The 13,254-nt window shown below is 38.1% G+C and overlaps 2 protein-coding genes across 2 annotated transcripts; one reads left to right on the top strand and one right to left on the bottom strand.

The window, feature by feature from the left end:
- Window positions 1–1,203: 1,203 nt before the first annotated feature.
- On the bottom strand, window positions 1,204–7,664 carry LOC138623091 (pyroglutamyl-peptidase 1-like). The gene is made up of 5 exons (XM_069702379.1): window positions 7,507–7,664; window positions 5,308–5,360; window positions 4,166–4,282; window positions 3,795–4,027; window positions 1,204–2,988 (listed from the first exon to the last, which is right to left on the bottom strand). Exons 1-5 carry the CDS (start codon window positions 7,538–7,540, stop codon window positions 2,793–2,795), a joined length of 633 nt encoding a protein of 210 aa, XP_069558480.1. The 5' UTR covers window positions 7,541–7,664; the 3' UTR covers window positions 1,204–2,792.
- Window positions 7,665–8,128: 464 nt separating this feature from the next.
- lsm4 (LSM4 homolog, U6 small nuclear RNA and mRNA degradation associated) lies at window positions 8,129–10,780 on the top strand. Its single transcript, XM_069702378.1, has 5 exons — window positions 8,129–8,244; window positions 8,750–8,791; window positions 9,087–9,185; window positions 9,876–10,056; window positions 10,447–10,780. The coding sequence occupies exons 1-5, from the start codon at window positions 8,242–8,244 to the stop codon at window positions 10,575–10,577; spliced, it is 456 nt and encodes a 151-aa protein (XP_069558479.1). The 5' UTR covers window positions 8,129–8,241; the 3' UTR covers window positions 10,578–10,780.
- Window positions 10,781–13,254: the final 2,474 nt, after the last annotated feature.

The following is a 13,254-nucleotide window of genomic DNA, read 5'->3' as shown; positions in this document are numbered from 1 at the left end:
AAACCACATTACCAAGACATGAGTTAAACGACAAAGGCATTTAATCAAATTCAAATTCATCAAATTCAGGTCTGAGAAGTTCAGTTCTGTTCAGCTCAATGATCCAGGATCCTACTACTTTTGTACAAAATGGACAAAGCAAAAAATAATGACAATTTACTCAAACTCATCGGCACCAACTTGCTTCACTACTGCTGCGACACTGTGCACAGTATTTAGTTCGTATCCTAAGACTAGCTACGTCAGTTAAAAACTACATCCTGGTTTCTCACACAGTTCTGTTGGGCAGAGACAGAGCGCTGAAGCTGTATACAGACGATTTGATGCTAAAATTTCTACCAACGCTGAGCAGACGGAAGTTGTGTTCGGTGGCGTGGGCATTCCTGATGTCTCAGGAGACGCTGGTCTACACGATAAAACAAAAAACAATCCAATAAAAAAAAAAAAAAAAAAAAGCCATAAAACAGAACATTTACACCTGGGAGTGTCACCATCACAGACTCGGTAAAGGAATTTGCTGCCATTTGTTAAACAGGTCAGAACAAAGCAAAGTTCAAGAAAAAAAGTTCACCTATAAAGCATACCTCGCATACATCATTCTAATCATTGGAAGAAAAAAGGTTTAAATGGATGTGTATGTTGGGAAAGCGACATTTTTCAAGTTAAAGTGACTGAAAATAAAAAATAAGAATAAAATAAAAGCATTCACATTGCTCGAGAAATGCTGTCCAAACTCCAGAAAAACTGAAATACAAAATAGGAGAAAGTGCTACAGAAATAAAACTCAAGGCCCAATTCTGACTGAAGTCAGAGTCCAACTTCAAATTATCAGATAAAATAAGCAGCTACATCTGATTCAATGAAGGGAACAACAGAAAGCTTTAATCAAGAAGTAACAATTACTACTGCACAACTATGAGAAAAAAAAAAAAGTAAAGTAGCAGCTATTATTAATTCACTACTTTAAAAAGAGGAGTACAGTGAACCCTCGTTTTTCGCGGGGGTTACGTTCCAAATAGAAACCGTGATAGGCGAAATCCGTGAAGTAGTAACCTTTATTTTACAATTGAAATAGATAGAACTGGACATTAAATATATCTACGTTACATATAGTCGTAATGTGATTTCAATGTACGATGCAAATCCGTGAAGCAGCGAGACCGTGAAAGGTGAACCGCGTTATAGCGAGGGTTCACTGTAGTTGATATTTCCTTCAAAATAAAATCTTCAGTTTCATGCAGACCGAATATTTTTCTCAAATATTTGTGCAGCTGTAATACAATTCCGACATGAGTGCCCGACTAAATCAGCGAATGAGATCTGTAAAATAACATTGCACAGCCTGGGGTACAGACCTCAGTTGGATGGATTTTTTTTTTTTTTTTTGTCAGAATTGGGCCAACAAACTGGGGAAATATGAGCTGGAACCAACCCGTTCCCTGATTTAAATAACCTTTGTAAAAGCAGGCAAATATACAACTTCTTATAAAGAAAAAGGGCTCAAGAAACAATTCAACATCAAATGTGAAACAGCGCAGGGAGGCTTTAGAGCAGCTGCAACAAAACACGCGAAGGAAAATAAAATGAACAAATAGTTTACTGCTAAACATTTCTACTTAAATCATAATGTATTATGTAAATCAGTGGCAGCACATTGTTAAAAACAAACATTATTATTAATAATTATAGTATCTACTATTCATTCTTACGACTGGACATTTGACCTTTTGACTTTGCCACACCATCACTGCTGTGTACCGTCTCTGCTACGTGACAACTGTTCGTCCTCACACCGTTTTTCGTCTCGTACATCCTGTTCGCGTGTCCTCTTACTATGTCTCTTCAGGATTTGCCATTCAAGGATTAATACAGTTTTCTGACTTGAATTTGATTCAGGGGGACGATGTCCGACAGGCAGTGGAGGAATGTAACAATTCAAATTACTGCAATTAAGTACAGTCAAGAGGTACTTTCACTTTGAATATTTCTCTTCTCTGCTATTGTATATTTCCACTCCACCACATTTCGCAGGGAAATATTGCACCTTTAACTCCACTGCATTTATCTCACTGCTAAAGGCAAGTAATCGTCAAATGTAACAGACACACATGTTGTTTGTGAATTTGTGATTCGGCACGGCTTCATCTGTCTAAATGGACGAGACACCACTGATGTACATAAACCATTTACAGACATTCAGACGTAAACACCTGCAAACTGAAACATATTGTGACTGGAAAAAAGTCAAACTTTAAAATTCATAATTTGAGGAAGAAACAGGTGATACCCCAAATGTGCCGTCTATAACCATTTCAGTAACCCTAACCATATAAGGTGCATTAATAGGAGTCACATTTGGGGTTATAGGTTGTAAAATCTGCCACATTACAGACCTCCTACATCGCCGCTGTGGCTGCATATGAACACGTACAAGCAGAACTTTGCTCCTGTGTTTACTTAAGAAACCTACTTTTTTCATATTTCGAACTCCATAGGCAGAATGTTTTGTGTTCCTTCAAGGTGAGAAAAGGGGTTGTCTTAGGACTCCCGTTTTATCTTCGCACTACTGGGAAACTTTCACTGAATCATACCTAACAAAAAAAGAAACAAAAGACAAAAAAAAAAAAAGACAAAAAAAACTCACTGAAAACATCCTGTAGTCTGAAGTTTCCTTATGTCCAAGTAAAGACAACAGTAAAAAAAAGAAAAAGAAAAGTTTGGCTACTTGTGGTTAAGTGCAATTTCTCTTGTGTGTTGAGGGCTGGAGAGGCTGGTTGGCATCTTGAGGTCACTTAGTGGAAGTGCTGCTGGCAGTGGATCTTCTCCTCGGCCTGGTCCAGCAGCTCCAGTATCTCCCGGACGATGGCCTGCAGTGCACGGCCCAGGTCTTCCCCGCTGTAAGGCTTTCCAAGAGGAGGCACGTGAATGAAGGCAGAGCGACCGTGGCTCAGGTAGAGAGACGTGTAGTAGGTGAAGTCACAGAGGTACCTGGAAGGGAAGAGAGCAAGGCATTGAATGGATGAAGAGACTGACGCAGGAAACCAAAAACCCAATATAAGGAAACATACTGGCAGCTCTAAACTGATGAATGGAAATTATATATCAATCTGAGATTCTTGAAGTTGAACATTCAGATTTGTTAAAACATTTTTGGGGAGTTACGTTCATTTTTTTCAAACAGTAAACATTGAACAGAGACACTGGACCCCCCCGGGAGTTGAATACCGTTGAGTACGGACTTGAGGCCCAGGACGAAACAACCTCACCGTACTAAGTAGTGGGCCGGGATCGGATGTAACCGGACACGGACCCAGCACCGGCCTCCACACACACCGAAGTCTGTCAGTCCTCAAAGCGGACTCCATCGCTTAGGTGGAGGTGGTGGGGGACGTGGGGTTGTTGATTCAGGAGCAAAACCCAGTCTAAGGGGAGGTATGACGGTGCGGATGCACCATACAAGGCCAGGCAGCGGTGAAATCGCGTACCTCAGGAGACCGGGACGGACGCCACAAGGAGAGAGAGAAAGGGCGACACTTCCACAAAGCGCTGCCAAAAGCAGACTGGGCTACAGACCCTCAGAAATTTGGATACAAAGGAAAGCAAACTGCAGATTTTTTGATTGCCTGAGAGTCTATACAGAAAAAAAGGGAACAAACGATTTGTATTGAACAGCCAATTCGACTGACAAAATGTTGAACTGTGGACACCCCGACATCATTGTAAGTCTCTGTCAGATCTGGACATATTTTTATCATTTTCAGTAAAAAAAAAAAAAAAAAAAAAAGAATAATTACCTTCCGGCATCTTTGGAGACAGACACAGTTACTCCAAGCCCCGATGCAGACACTCTCTTGCAGACTGATTCCATGTCAATAACTGAGTTGATACAGTCCGGGCCTCCCACAATGCAACACTGGGAATCAGGACAGAAGCTGCTGTTGTCCAGGCCCTTGTAGCCATGATTTCTGCCACACTTCTCCAATGTGACGGTGGTGGCCATACCCGACACTCCGACATGAACTACCAACTGGCCAACAAAGAAAACAATCAAAACACAAAGTCAGAATCACTCAAATATCTCTGGCTTACTCTGTCATCTGAGTTGGTGTATTTCACCTTTAAAAGTGGAATAATAGGAGCAGGTCAAGTCAGGTCCGTCTCTTACCAGTGGATGATACTGTTTCCATAATGAAGGAACCAAACTCTGCACTTTCTGGTACTCTACAGGAACCTCGTACACATGCAAGTCCACTTCACTGCCCAGTCCGAGTTTCTTCATTTCCTGTCAGAACAAGCCAAAACAAAGAGGCCGACATTTGTTTAACATTTTCAGACAACAGTTGCAGTTTCTTGGGTTGAATTTCGAATATAAATGCTCTGAAATTCCAGTAGGTAATCTGGACAAATGAGAAAATGTAATTTTCGGCGGTAGAACGGAAACATCTTTATTTTAAATAGCTGCTTTTTGCGCTCTACGCCTATTCTCTTGTCAGTCATACATCCTGCACACTGACAGCAAAATAATTGCTGTAAAATCTCTCCTTACATATTTGCAATTTTTGGTGAGTGTTTAATATTAGGATGGTACATTTCAGACCCTGCTTGCATTTTCTTAGAGGACAGATATTTCAATTGCCTTGCCGCTCCCAAAAGCACCATTTTACACTTAACTTAGAATAAAAAAACACAAAAAAAACATTCAGCCTACTTCATACCAGTATGAGAAAAGCAAGAAATAAAAGATGCAATCATAGATATCATAAGTAAGACAAATCTGCTTCAGCTTCATAGCCAGTGAACCAACACCTCCCCCAATCTCCCTGCAGGACAAATAGCCCCGGACACTGACCCCCACTTGTATTGAAAAGAGGCTTGTTTGACCACGTCTGTGACCCTGCCACAATGCGGTCTTTTGTTTGCCTTTAATATCCTTATCAAGTCCGTCTAGACACCCTGACAGCCACCATCATCCCCCACATGGAGCCTCCTTCAAAAACACTGCTACAGAAGCATGAAGCCGGTCGGCAGCTATTAGAGCATCACGAACTGCCATACAATCAGCTTTAAATGTTGCTAGCAACATGATATGAATATAAACAACATGATGAGCTTCGAGATGTTTTTTCAGGATGGATGATTAATATTTTGGAGAAAGCTAGTCAATGATTTGACTTAGTGTAGGAACAAAACTCAGTTATATATATATATATATATATATATTTAGGAGTAAGGAACATAAAATAATCATTGAAGTGTAATTTAAGAATATAAGAATTATAACAGCAATAGATGAGTAAAAAAAAATACCTGTACGGCTACCCAGCTGGCATTGACAGTGTGCTCTCCAAATGGCCCAAAACCTGCAAAAGACATCAGTTATTTCAGTTGCTCAACTAACACTGATGCTGTAAGGTTGCTGTTACATTACGTTCAATTTAAGGAGCCTGAGACATCCTGGTGTGACTGATGATTCAAGAGAGACTTTTACTTTCACAAACAAAATGAACATGCAAAGATGAAATACAATGCCCCATGGATTTTTATTTTTTACTTTGACCTTACTCAGATGTCCACAAACTTTAAAATACAACTGTAAATGCAGAGAAGTGTAAATCAACTCTGTAGAAAGGGATATGTGAATATTGTGGTTTCAGAAGGACATGTCTTTATTATTTTAGCAGTTTTCCTGTAGTATGTCACAACTAAATGCTACCTACTCCTTTACTAAAGTGACTTAAATACAAATTATTACTGAAGTTTTTTAATGTGCAGCGATATGTTTATATTTCGGCATGACTGCAAGATACTGTCAAGGCTGAATCTTGCATTGCAATAGGAAGTGTATACGTCCCATCTTAAAAATCTTTTATATACTGAGATGTCGTTGCCTCATATTTGCTGCTTGAGTTCATAAATTCTGCTGTTCTCCAAAATGAAGGTCATTATTACTAAAAAAAAAAAAAAATCCCTCTATGCAGTACTCCATTTAACCTATGAAACTATAGCAGCAGATATTCAGGGATATTCACTCTAGACTGTTTATATAGGGATCTATAATTGATCCCCCTCCACCACCCGCCCTCGGGTCAGCAGGTCCCTGGGGGCTGGGTGGAGAAGGGATCAGTCTGTCTGACAGGCGGCTGAAAAGGAGCAGAGTGAGGGGCCGGCAGCTGCCAGCCGGGCCGCTATTGTGAAGGTGCTGTTCCCAGGCAATTTACACATCTACTATCAGCTGGGGCAGCGACTTTCTGCACCCCTTTGTGTCTGAAAGCACCAAATCACTGTCTCTCTCACTTCTGCTAAAATAAAGTGTACAGGACTGGAGATTGCGCGCTTATGGAATATTACATTAATGGAAGTGGATTTGCATTGTGAGAGTAGTTTTTAGAAAAGCAATCCTTGAGTTTATAGGATGTTTATTAATTTATAAATAGTTATAGCAATGTGATTATTACTTAGGCTTTTCTTGTTAAAGGAATAGTGATGTAAAACGTGTTTTCTCTGATAAAACATGGAGATAGATTGTTAAGATGCTGCTAATAATAACGGTTTCTGGTCCAGGTTTTCACGGTATTATGCAAAGCAGTGTGATTAAACAAGAAATATAACAGATGAGCTTCTGCACAGAGACCAGTACAGTAAGATATCAAAACTGGAACAAAGTCACCGGCTGGTTACTGGTTATTTCTTTTTAACTACTTTGCACAGATTTATATTGACACCATGTCTGGAAAGAGGCCTGATGTCGAGAACAAGTCCAACAAGTTTGACAGTGGATGGTACTCACGATACCAAGCAGGAAAGAAGAACTGGTTTTATTAAACTGATATATAATATCAACTTCTGACAATTTTATAGATGCTTGTTTTACCTCTGTTTTTCATTGTTGTTCAGTCTTGTGTGGACATACTGACATTATTCCTGTAATGTATCTAAGTAGCCTATAAACAGATATTAGTAGGCGTGTTGTATTGCGATCACTATAATAAGCAAATGTTTGAGAAAACTTTATCTAATTTGTGAAAGTAGGCTGATTTTCTTGAAATAAAAGTATTCAGAAACGAAATTCAACATCTGGCCATAAAGAAAAATGGTCAAAATTTTTTGAAAACGACACAGAATCAAATTAATTCTTGGTGAAAAATGTTAAATAGATATATTTATATGAATGTTTTTTTAGTTGTTTTTTTTAACCTCTGTCGCTACAGTTTAATGGCCGTTCGACAAAAATACATGAACACAAAATTATGACTCCAGCTGATCGGTCAGTGGCCCGTAATTATGCACCAAGCCTGTTAACAACAAAGTGTTGTCATTAAAACTGCAAACAAAACGTGTCTTCCTGCAGCTTTTTGCAGCTGCGGTGGAGTGAAGCAATAACAGCCTGACGCCATTAACGAAAGAGCTGTCATCTCCTGAACTTTTCCTACACTTCAACCGCTGTTCAATCCGCAGACAAACACCACAACAACAACAGCAGCAGCAGCAGGTCAAATAAAGACAAACCTGTGACGACCACAGTCCGTTTACTGTTGTCCATTTCCCGTCCTGTTGCGGAGAATCCGTTGTTTGTTTTCTCTGGTCGTTAGTTTGAACCAGGCTGGTGAAGAGAGACGGTACCCTCCACAGCTGACGGCTCCTTCTGCCTTACACTAACAGAACCGGTGATCCCCCTTCATTCTGCAGGCTGCGTGGGCCCTGACGTCATTACGTCAACAATGACGCCCTGAAAGAAATGGAGCCTCCAAAGTAACATGATAAATAATTTAAATTGGATCCACACGAAATTGAAATACCAAACAAAACAAAAAAAACACATTAAAAAAATAATGACATAAAGGGAATAGAAAATAAAGAAATTGTAAGCAATATAAATTTATTTGTTCGATTATTTTCTTACTGATTACAGTATTCATTTTTTTTTATATATATATTTATTCAGGCATAAATTTATTATTCATACATATTATTCCGAAAACACATTTCACATTAAAAAAAAAAAAAAAAAAAAAAAATGCATAAAATGAAATGATTTGAAGTGCGTGTTTCTGACAGTAGAGGGAAGCATCCCATAATACAGCCGTGATCACGCAGCACAGCGCCGGAAACTCATTGGACAACGAAGAAGAACAGTAGGTGGGAAAAAAAACAAAAAAAACAAAAAAAACCCCGTGTGTGAAGGGCCAAGACGGCAAGAAAGACTGGAAAAAAAACAAAAAAACCCACAACGATACAGTCAAAATGGTAAAGTACTTAACTCTGGACTCCAGCGTTTTGATATATTTCTCTTTTTCACCGTCACGCTCCCTATTCAGAAAAGGTTGGCAGCATTGTAAGCGTTTGGTGTTAGCCGCTACGGTTGCTCGGTTCGCCATTGTCGCTGAATTCAACATTTACACACAAAGCGGTTGATTAGAAATGTGCTCAGACTTAACACGAAGCTAAATAAACCCCCTTTTACATCGTGCTAAAGTGGTCTTTTTTTTTTTTTAAACTCTGGTAGTTTGTTGTGACCTCACAGACGGCTAACGTGGAAAACGTTATCATAAACGTGGAAACCATAAAGCGGCACAGACCGGTTTCTCCTTTTTAACCTGAACGCCGCCGGGTGATCCGCGGTGTCCCAGTACTTTCATTTATATCTCGCTTAAGATGTTGTAGGGAGGAAAGAAAAATAAAAATAAAAAATAAACTTCCCTCTGGCAGCCTGTATTCCTGTGTGTGACCCGTTTCTCTTGTCATTTCGCAGCTTCCCCTGTCTCTGCTGAAGACTGCCCAGAACCATCCCATGGTGAGGAGCTACCTCAATAATGATTATTATTATTATTATTAATTACTATAATGTAGTTTGCAAAATATTATTTGTTACGAGATAGTATTTAAATTTGCGTTCAGACTGGAAGCAGTGAGATTAATGAGCTGCTTTCGATTTTTGTCTTACTTTGGCTGAAAATCAGCGAGCTTGTATTTATAACTTCTCATCTGTGTGGCTTCTAGTTGTTGTGAGTTATACCAACAAAAAACAAAAAAAATACATCTCCAGTTTTTTTTTTTTTTCTTCTTCCCTGTCCCCGTCTTCTCCTCAGCTGGTGGAGCTGAAGAACGGAGAGACCTACAACGGTCACCTGGTCAGCTGTGACAACTGGATGAACATCAACCTGAGAGAAGTCATCTGCACCTCCAGGGTAAAGCCACTTTTCTGTGGGCGCTAAAACTGTAGATGGTGACTCCAGCAGTAGCAAAGGCAACGTCTACATCTCCCGTGTTTCGGTGTTCGCATGAACCTTCACCCGTGTCCTACGTCATGACGCCAGTGTTGTATGGAGTATCCTGATCTAAATTGCACACATTTTAATAAAATGCAGGAAGCAGAAAGTGTTTTTTTAATTATTTTTTTTTTTTATCCAGCATAGGATTTGACACACTCTCTGCAGGGCACATATTTAAGATGGTTTTTTTTTCTTTTTTTTTTTTTACATTGGCTAACTGCTACAACCGATGTAGATTTGTATCAGTCATTTAGTCTATAAACTGATCCTCATACGGTATCGGAAGCTAAAGGGTGGTGTTCAAATGGATAATCTCTGACTAGTTTTCCTTTGTGCAAATGCAAAAGCTCGTTGGTGTGTTAGGGTTAAACGACGCTCCCTCTTATCCTCTTGTAAAAAGAAAAAAAAAAACTGAGCAGTGGCAGTGAAAACACACTTTTTGCATTTGTTCAACTGTAACTATAAAATGTTAATGGATACAAAAATATAGTGTAAATAGTACTCAGCTACTGTTCTGTTGACCAATTCAACATTTTATCAATGATGATCTCAGGGTTGCAGTTGTTGGTTCATGTATGATCAAACACTCCACCACTCCCCTCACAGGATGGAGATAAGTTCTGGAGGATGCCTGAGTGCTACATCCGAGGCAGCACCATCAAGTACCTGCGAATCCCTGATGAGATCATCGACATGGTGAAGGAGGAGGTGGTGTCGAAGGGCCGCGGCCGTGGAGGCGCCCAGCAGAACAAACAGCAGGGCAAAGGAAGAGGAGGAGTCGGCCGAGGTGAGTGGAAGCAGCAGCAGCAGCTTATTTTTTTTTTTTTTTTTTGAATTGCCAAATGAGGCAACATAAGAATGATTGAGCCCTTAAATCTGCGGATTACAAACGGAACGTTGTGGGTGTCTGTGGCGACATTCATGGGGGAAAATCACAAGCAGCGTCCAGTTAGTTTCCCTTTATTGCCATCATGAGGCTCACTGATGTTGCTGGTAGCATCAACCCAACCAAAATATTTTTTAAGAATTGCTTATTGCATTTATTTTCTGTGTGCAGCGACCTGAACCAGCAACCTGTAAATGTATCATCTTGCTGAAGAACTTTTAAATACCAACAACCATTTCATGCCGTTCTAGTTTTGTTACCACACAAATGAAGCTTGCGTCCTCTCTGTAGGTTTGTTTGGCGGCCGGGGTCGAGGGATGACCGGCCCTGGTCGGGGTCAGCAGCAGCAGCAGCAGCAGCAACAGCAGCAGCAGCCAGATAAGAAACAAGGCAAACCACAGGGAATGAAGAACCAGCACTGACCGATACCGTTGCACCATTTGACAAAACATCCTGTTAATCAGTGATTCCGCCTTCAGTAGTCTGTCGTGATGTTTGTTAGGACTGACCGCTGCACAAATCACACTCACAGAGAGCAACTGTGCTTTCGCACTGATTTTTTTTTTTTTTTTTTTTTTAAATCATTTGGAACTTGGTATGAGCATTTTGTTTATTATTATTATTATTATTATTATTATTATTATTATTATTATTATTATTAACAAATGCCAGTGTATCAGTTAGAGCTGCCAGACTTCTCCTTTAGTTTTTGTAACATTACAAAGTTATTCAACATTACAAGAGCATTTTGTATTGTAAACCACATTATGGTATCCAAAGTCACTTTTGCATTTGTTGCTACACTGGAACAAGTGTTTTAGAATTAGTTTCATAATGTTTTGGTGGTTGTCTCCTCAGGTGTACTTTTTCATCATTTTGAAAGCACTCTGCCTCAACTTCTGTTGCATGAATTTTTTTTTTTTTTGGAACTCACCCTTTATATCTGTGTTCTTTGTGACATCCTGTGGTTTGAAACTTTTGTTTGTTTGTCTGCTGCGCTGTACGGTTTGATCACAGCAGGTGGAGAGTATGCTGGCAGCCGGGAGGCAAGAATTCAGTCCCTGAAAATTAACACTTTTGTTGAAGCATTTATTAGACAACACATGATGATTATAATTAAGATTTCCAGGAAAAAAATATTCTCATTTTCTTAAGTCTGAAATTAGGTCCAATATGTCGTGTTGGTTGGGTTTGATTTTATTTTTGTAACAAAAGACGGTATTGTAATTTATTTACATGAGAACATGAGAATAAAACAACTTTTGTTAAAACGGTCGTGTCTACTTGGAAGCAATCCTCATGTCTAAACATTTAACCTCAATCTGATGCTTTTGGTCCTGATGGTCAAAAAAATGTCTGGAATTAGTTCCAATATGGTCCTGCTACTCTTGGACAGGTACCTTGAAATTGTATAGATTGAAAATCTCGGCACACGGAAAGATGAACAGATCAAGTCTGGACCAGATCAGTTGTTTAATTTGTTTCTCGAATGAGACCAAAGTAAAAGTGGTTAATTTATCAAAACGATGGATAACTAAACGGTGACTGATGAAGCCTCAGGGTACGCGTACATATATGAATTGATTTATTGATTAAACACAAATAGAATTTTTTTTATTTCATAGTATTAGCATATACAAAATGAACATTAACTACTTGTAGCCCTATAACTGTAAAAGGTTATTTACTTATCACAGGTTTATATAAAATCTGGTTTTCGGCTGTTGGCTGGTATGTAAGCAAAATGTATTGTTGTGGGATCTGGAGCATTGTGAAACATAATTTGTTTTACATTCTAAAAAGAGCTGATTTAATAAAATATTGTCCTCTAAAGAACGCGTTCAGTTGGTGCACCCATATCCAGGTGTTTCAGTGTACATTTCATCAATACAAATAAACATTCAAAGTACATGTAAAAGAAAAAAAAAGCTAAATATGCAGTTTTATATTTTTTTCTTTACTATTTAATCATAACATAGCACAGATTTATTCACCTAATAGTCAGAATTTGGTGGTCTTTAGAAAAAATAATTTGATAAATGTCCAAAAAGTGTAAGACTAAATAACCCTTAAATGTAAAATATATAAAACAGTCACACAGTAAATGCTTCTCAAGTCAAACAACATTTTTTTCTGAATAGATCCTAATATTTTACACCAAAAGATGTGTAAAAACACAAGTTTCTACCAAAGATAAATTGATTTTATATTGCTAACTTATGACTGCTTCAATGAACATGCCAATCACATTAAATCAAATACTAATTCAAAGTGCTTTAAAATTGAAGACAAATTTAAATGCTAAAAATATCTGAACTATACATTTAAAGTAAGAATACTCTTTAAACATAAAACAAATAAAACAATCACACAGTAAATGGTTATTAAAGTCAAACAAAAATTTTCTGAGTAGACATTTTGCTAAATGAGGCTCTGACTAATTGTTTGTATAAAAGACAATAAATGAGTAGCTCGCTCATAATGAAGGCATTGTGCTCTTGAGTTTAGTCTGTCTTGAAGACAAATTAATAAAACAAAAAACTAAAATCCTTCTTTAGTTTTCTAAAATGTTCAATCTCTAAAGACTGACCCAGTTCATCATCAAGTGAGTCATCATAGACACGTGTGAGATCAGTGACACCAGAAACATGGACACAACAAATAAACATAAAACTCAGTGAAATCATTATTACTACCAAAGATAAATTGCTTATATTGCTAACCAATGACTCAGTTTCAGTGAACCTGATAGTCAAATAAACATTCAAAGTACTTTAAAATGCCCTGTGATAGACCACCCAGCCTTCGCCCAAGGTGAGCTGGTATAGGCTCCAGTTAAATGTATATTTAAACGTAAAATGTAAGAATAATCTTTAAATTTAAACTGTAAAAATAATCTTTAAACCCAAAATGTAAGAATAATCTTTAAACATAAAATGTATATTTAAACGTAAAATGTAAGCAGAATCTTTAACCATAAAATGTATATTTAAAAGTAAAATGTAAGAATAATCTTTAAACCCAAAATGTAAGAATAATCATTAAACCTAAAACGTACATTTAAACCTAAAATTTAAGAATAATATTTAAACCTAAACT

The sequence above is a fragment of the Brachyistius frenatus genome, unplaced genomic scaffold (assembly GCF_029030835.1).
Source record: "Brachyistius frenatus isolate BFR_SWC_R1_liver_20210118 unplaced genomic scaffold, ASM2903083v1 Contig_41, whole genome shotgun sequence".
Taxonomy (NCBI): domain Eukaryota; kingdom Metazoa; phylum Chordata; class Actinopteri; family Embiotocidae; genus Brachyistius; species Brachyistius frenatus.
Note: the sequence above shows the minus strand (reverse complement) of the source record. Positions and strands in the feature narration are given on the sequence as shown.

Excerpts from the sequence above, each read along its gene's own strand:
- LOC138623091 (XM_069702379.1), bottom strand. The coding sequence starts at position 7,540 with ATGGACAACAGTAAACGGACTGTGGTCGTCACAG. Across the intron at positions 4,283-5,307 it reads CCAGCTGGGTAGCCGTACAG|GAAATGAAGAAACTCGGACT; the intron begins GTATTTTTTTTT and ends TTGTTCTGACAG. Across the intron at positions 2,989-3,794 it reads GTCTCCAAAGATGCCGGAAG|GTACCTCTGTGACTTCACCT; the intron begins GTAATTATTCTT and ends CTTCCCTTCCAG.
- lsm4 (XM_069702378.1), top strand. Across the intron at positions 9,186-9,875 it reads AAGTCATCTGCACCTCCAGG|GATGGAGATAAGTTCTGGAG; the intron begins GTAAAGCCACTT and ends CTCCCCTCACAG. Across the intron at positions 10,057-10,446 it reads AAGAGGAGGAGTCGGCCGAG|GTTTGTTTGGCGGCCGGGGT; the intron begins GTGAGTGGAAGC and ends TCCTCTCTGTAG.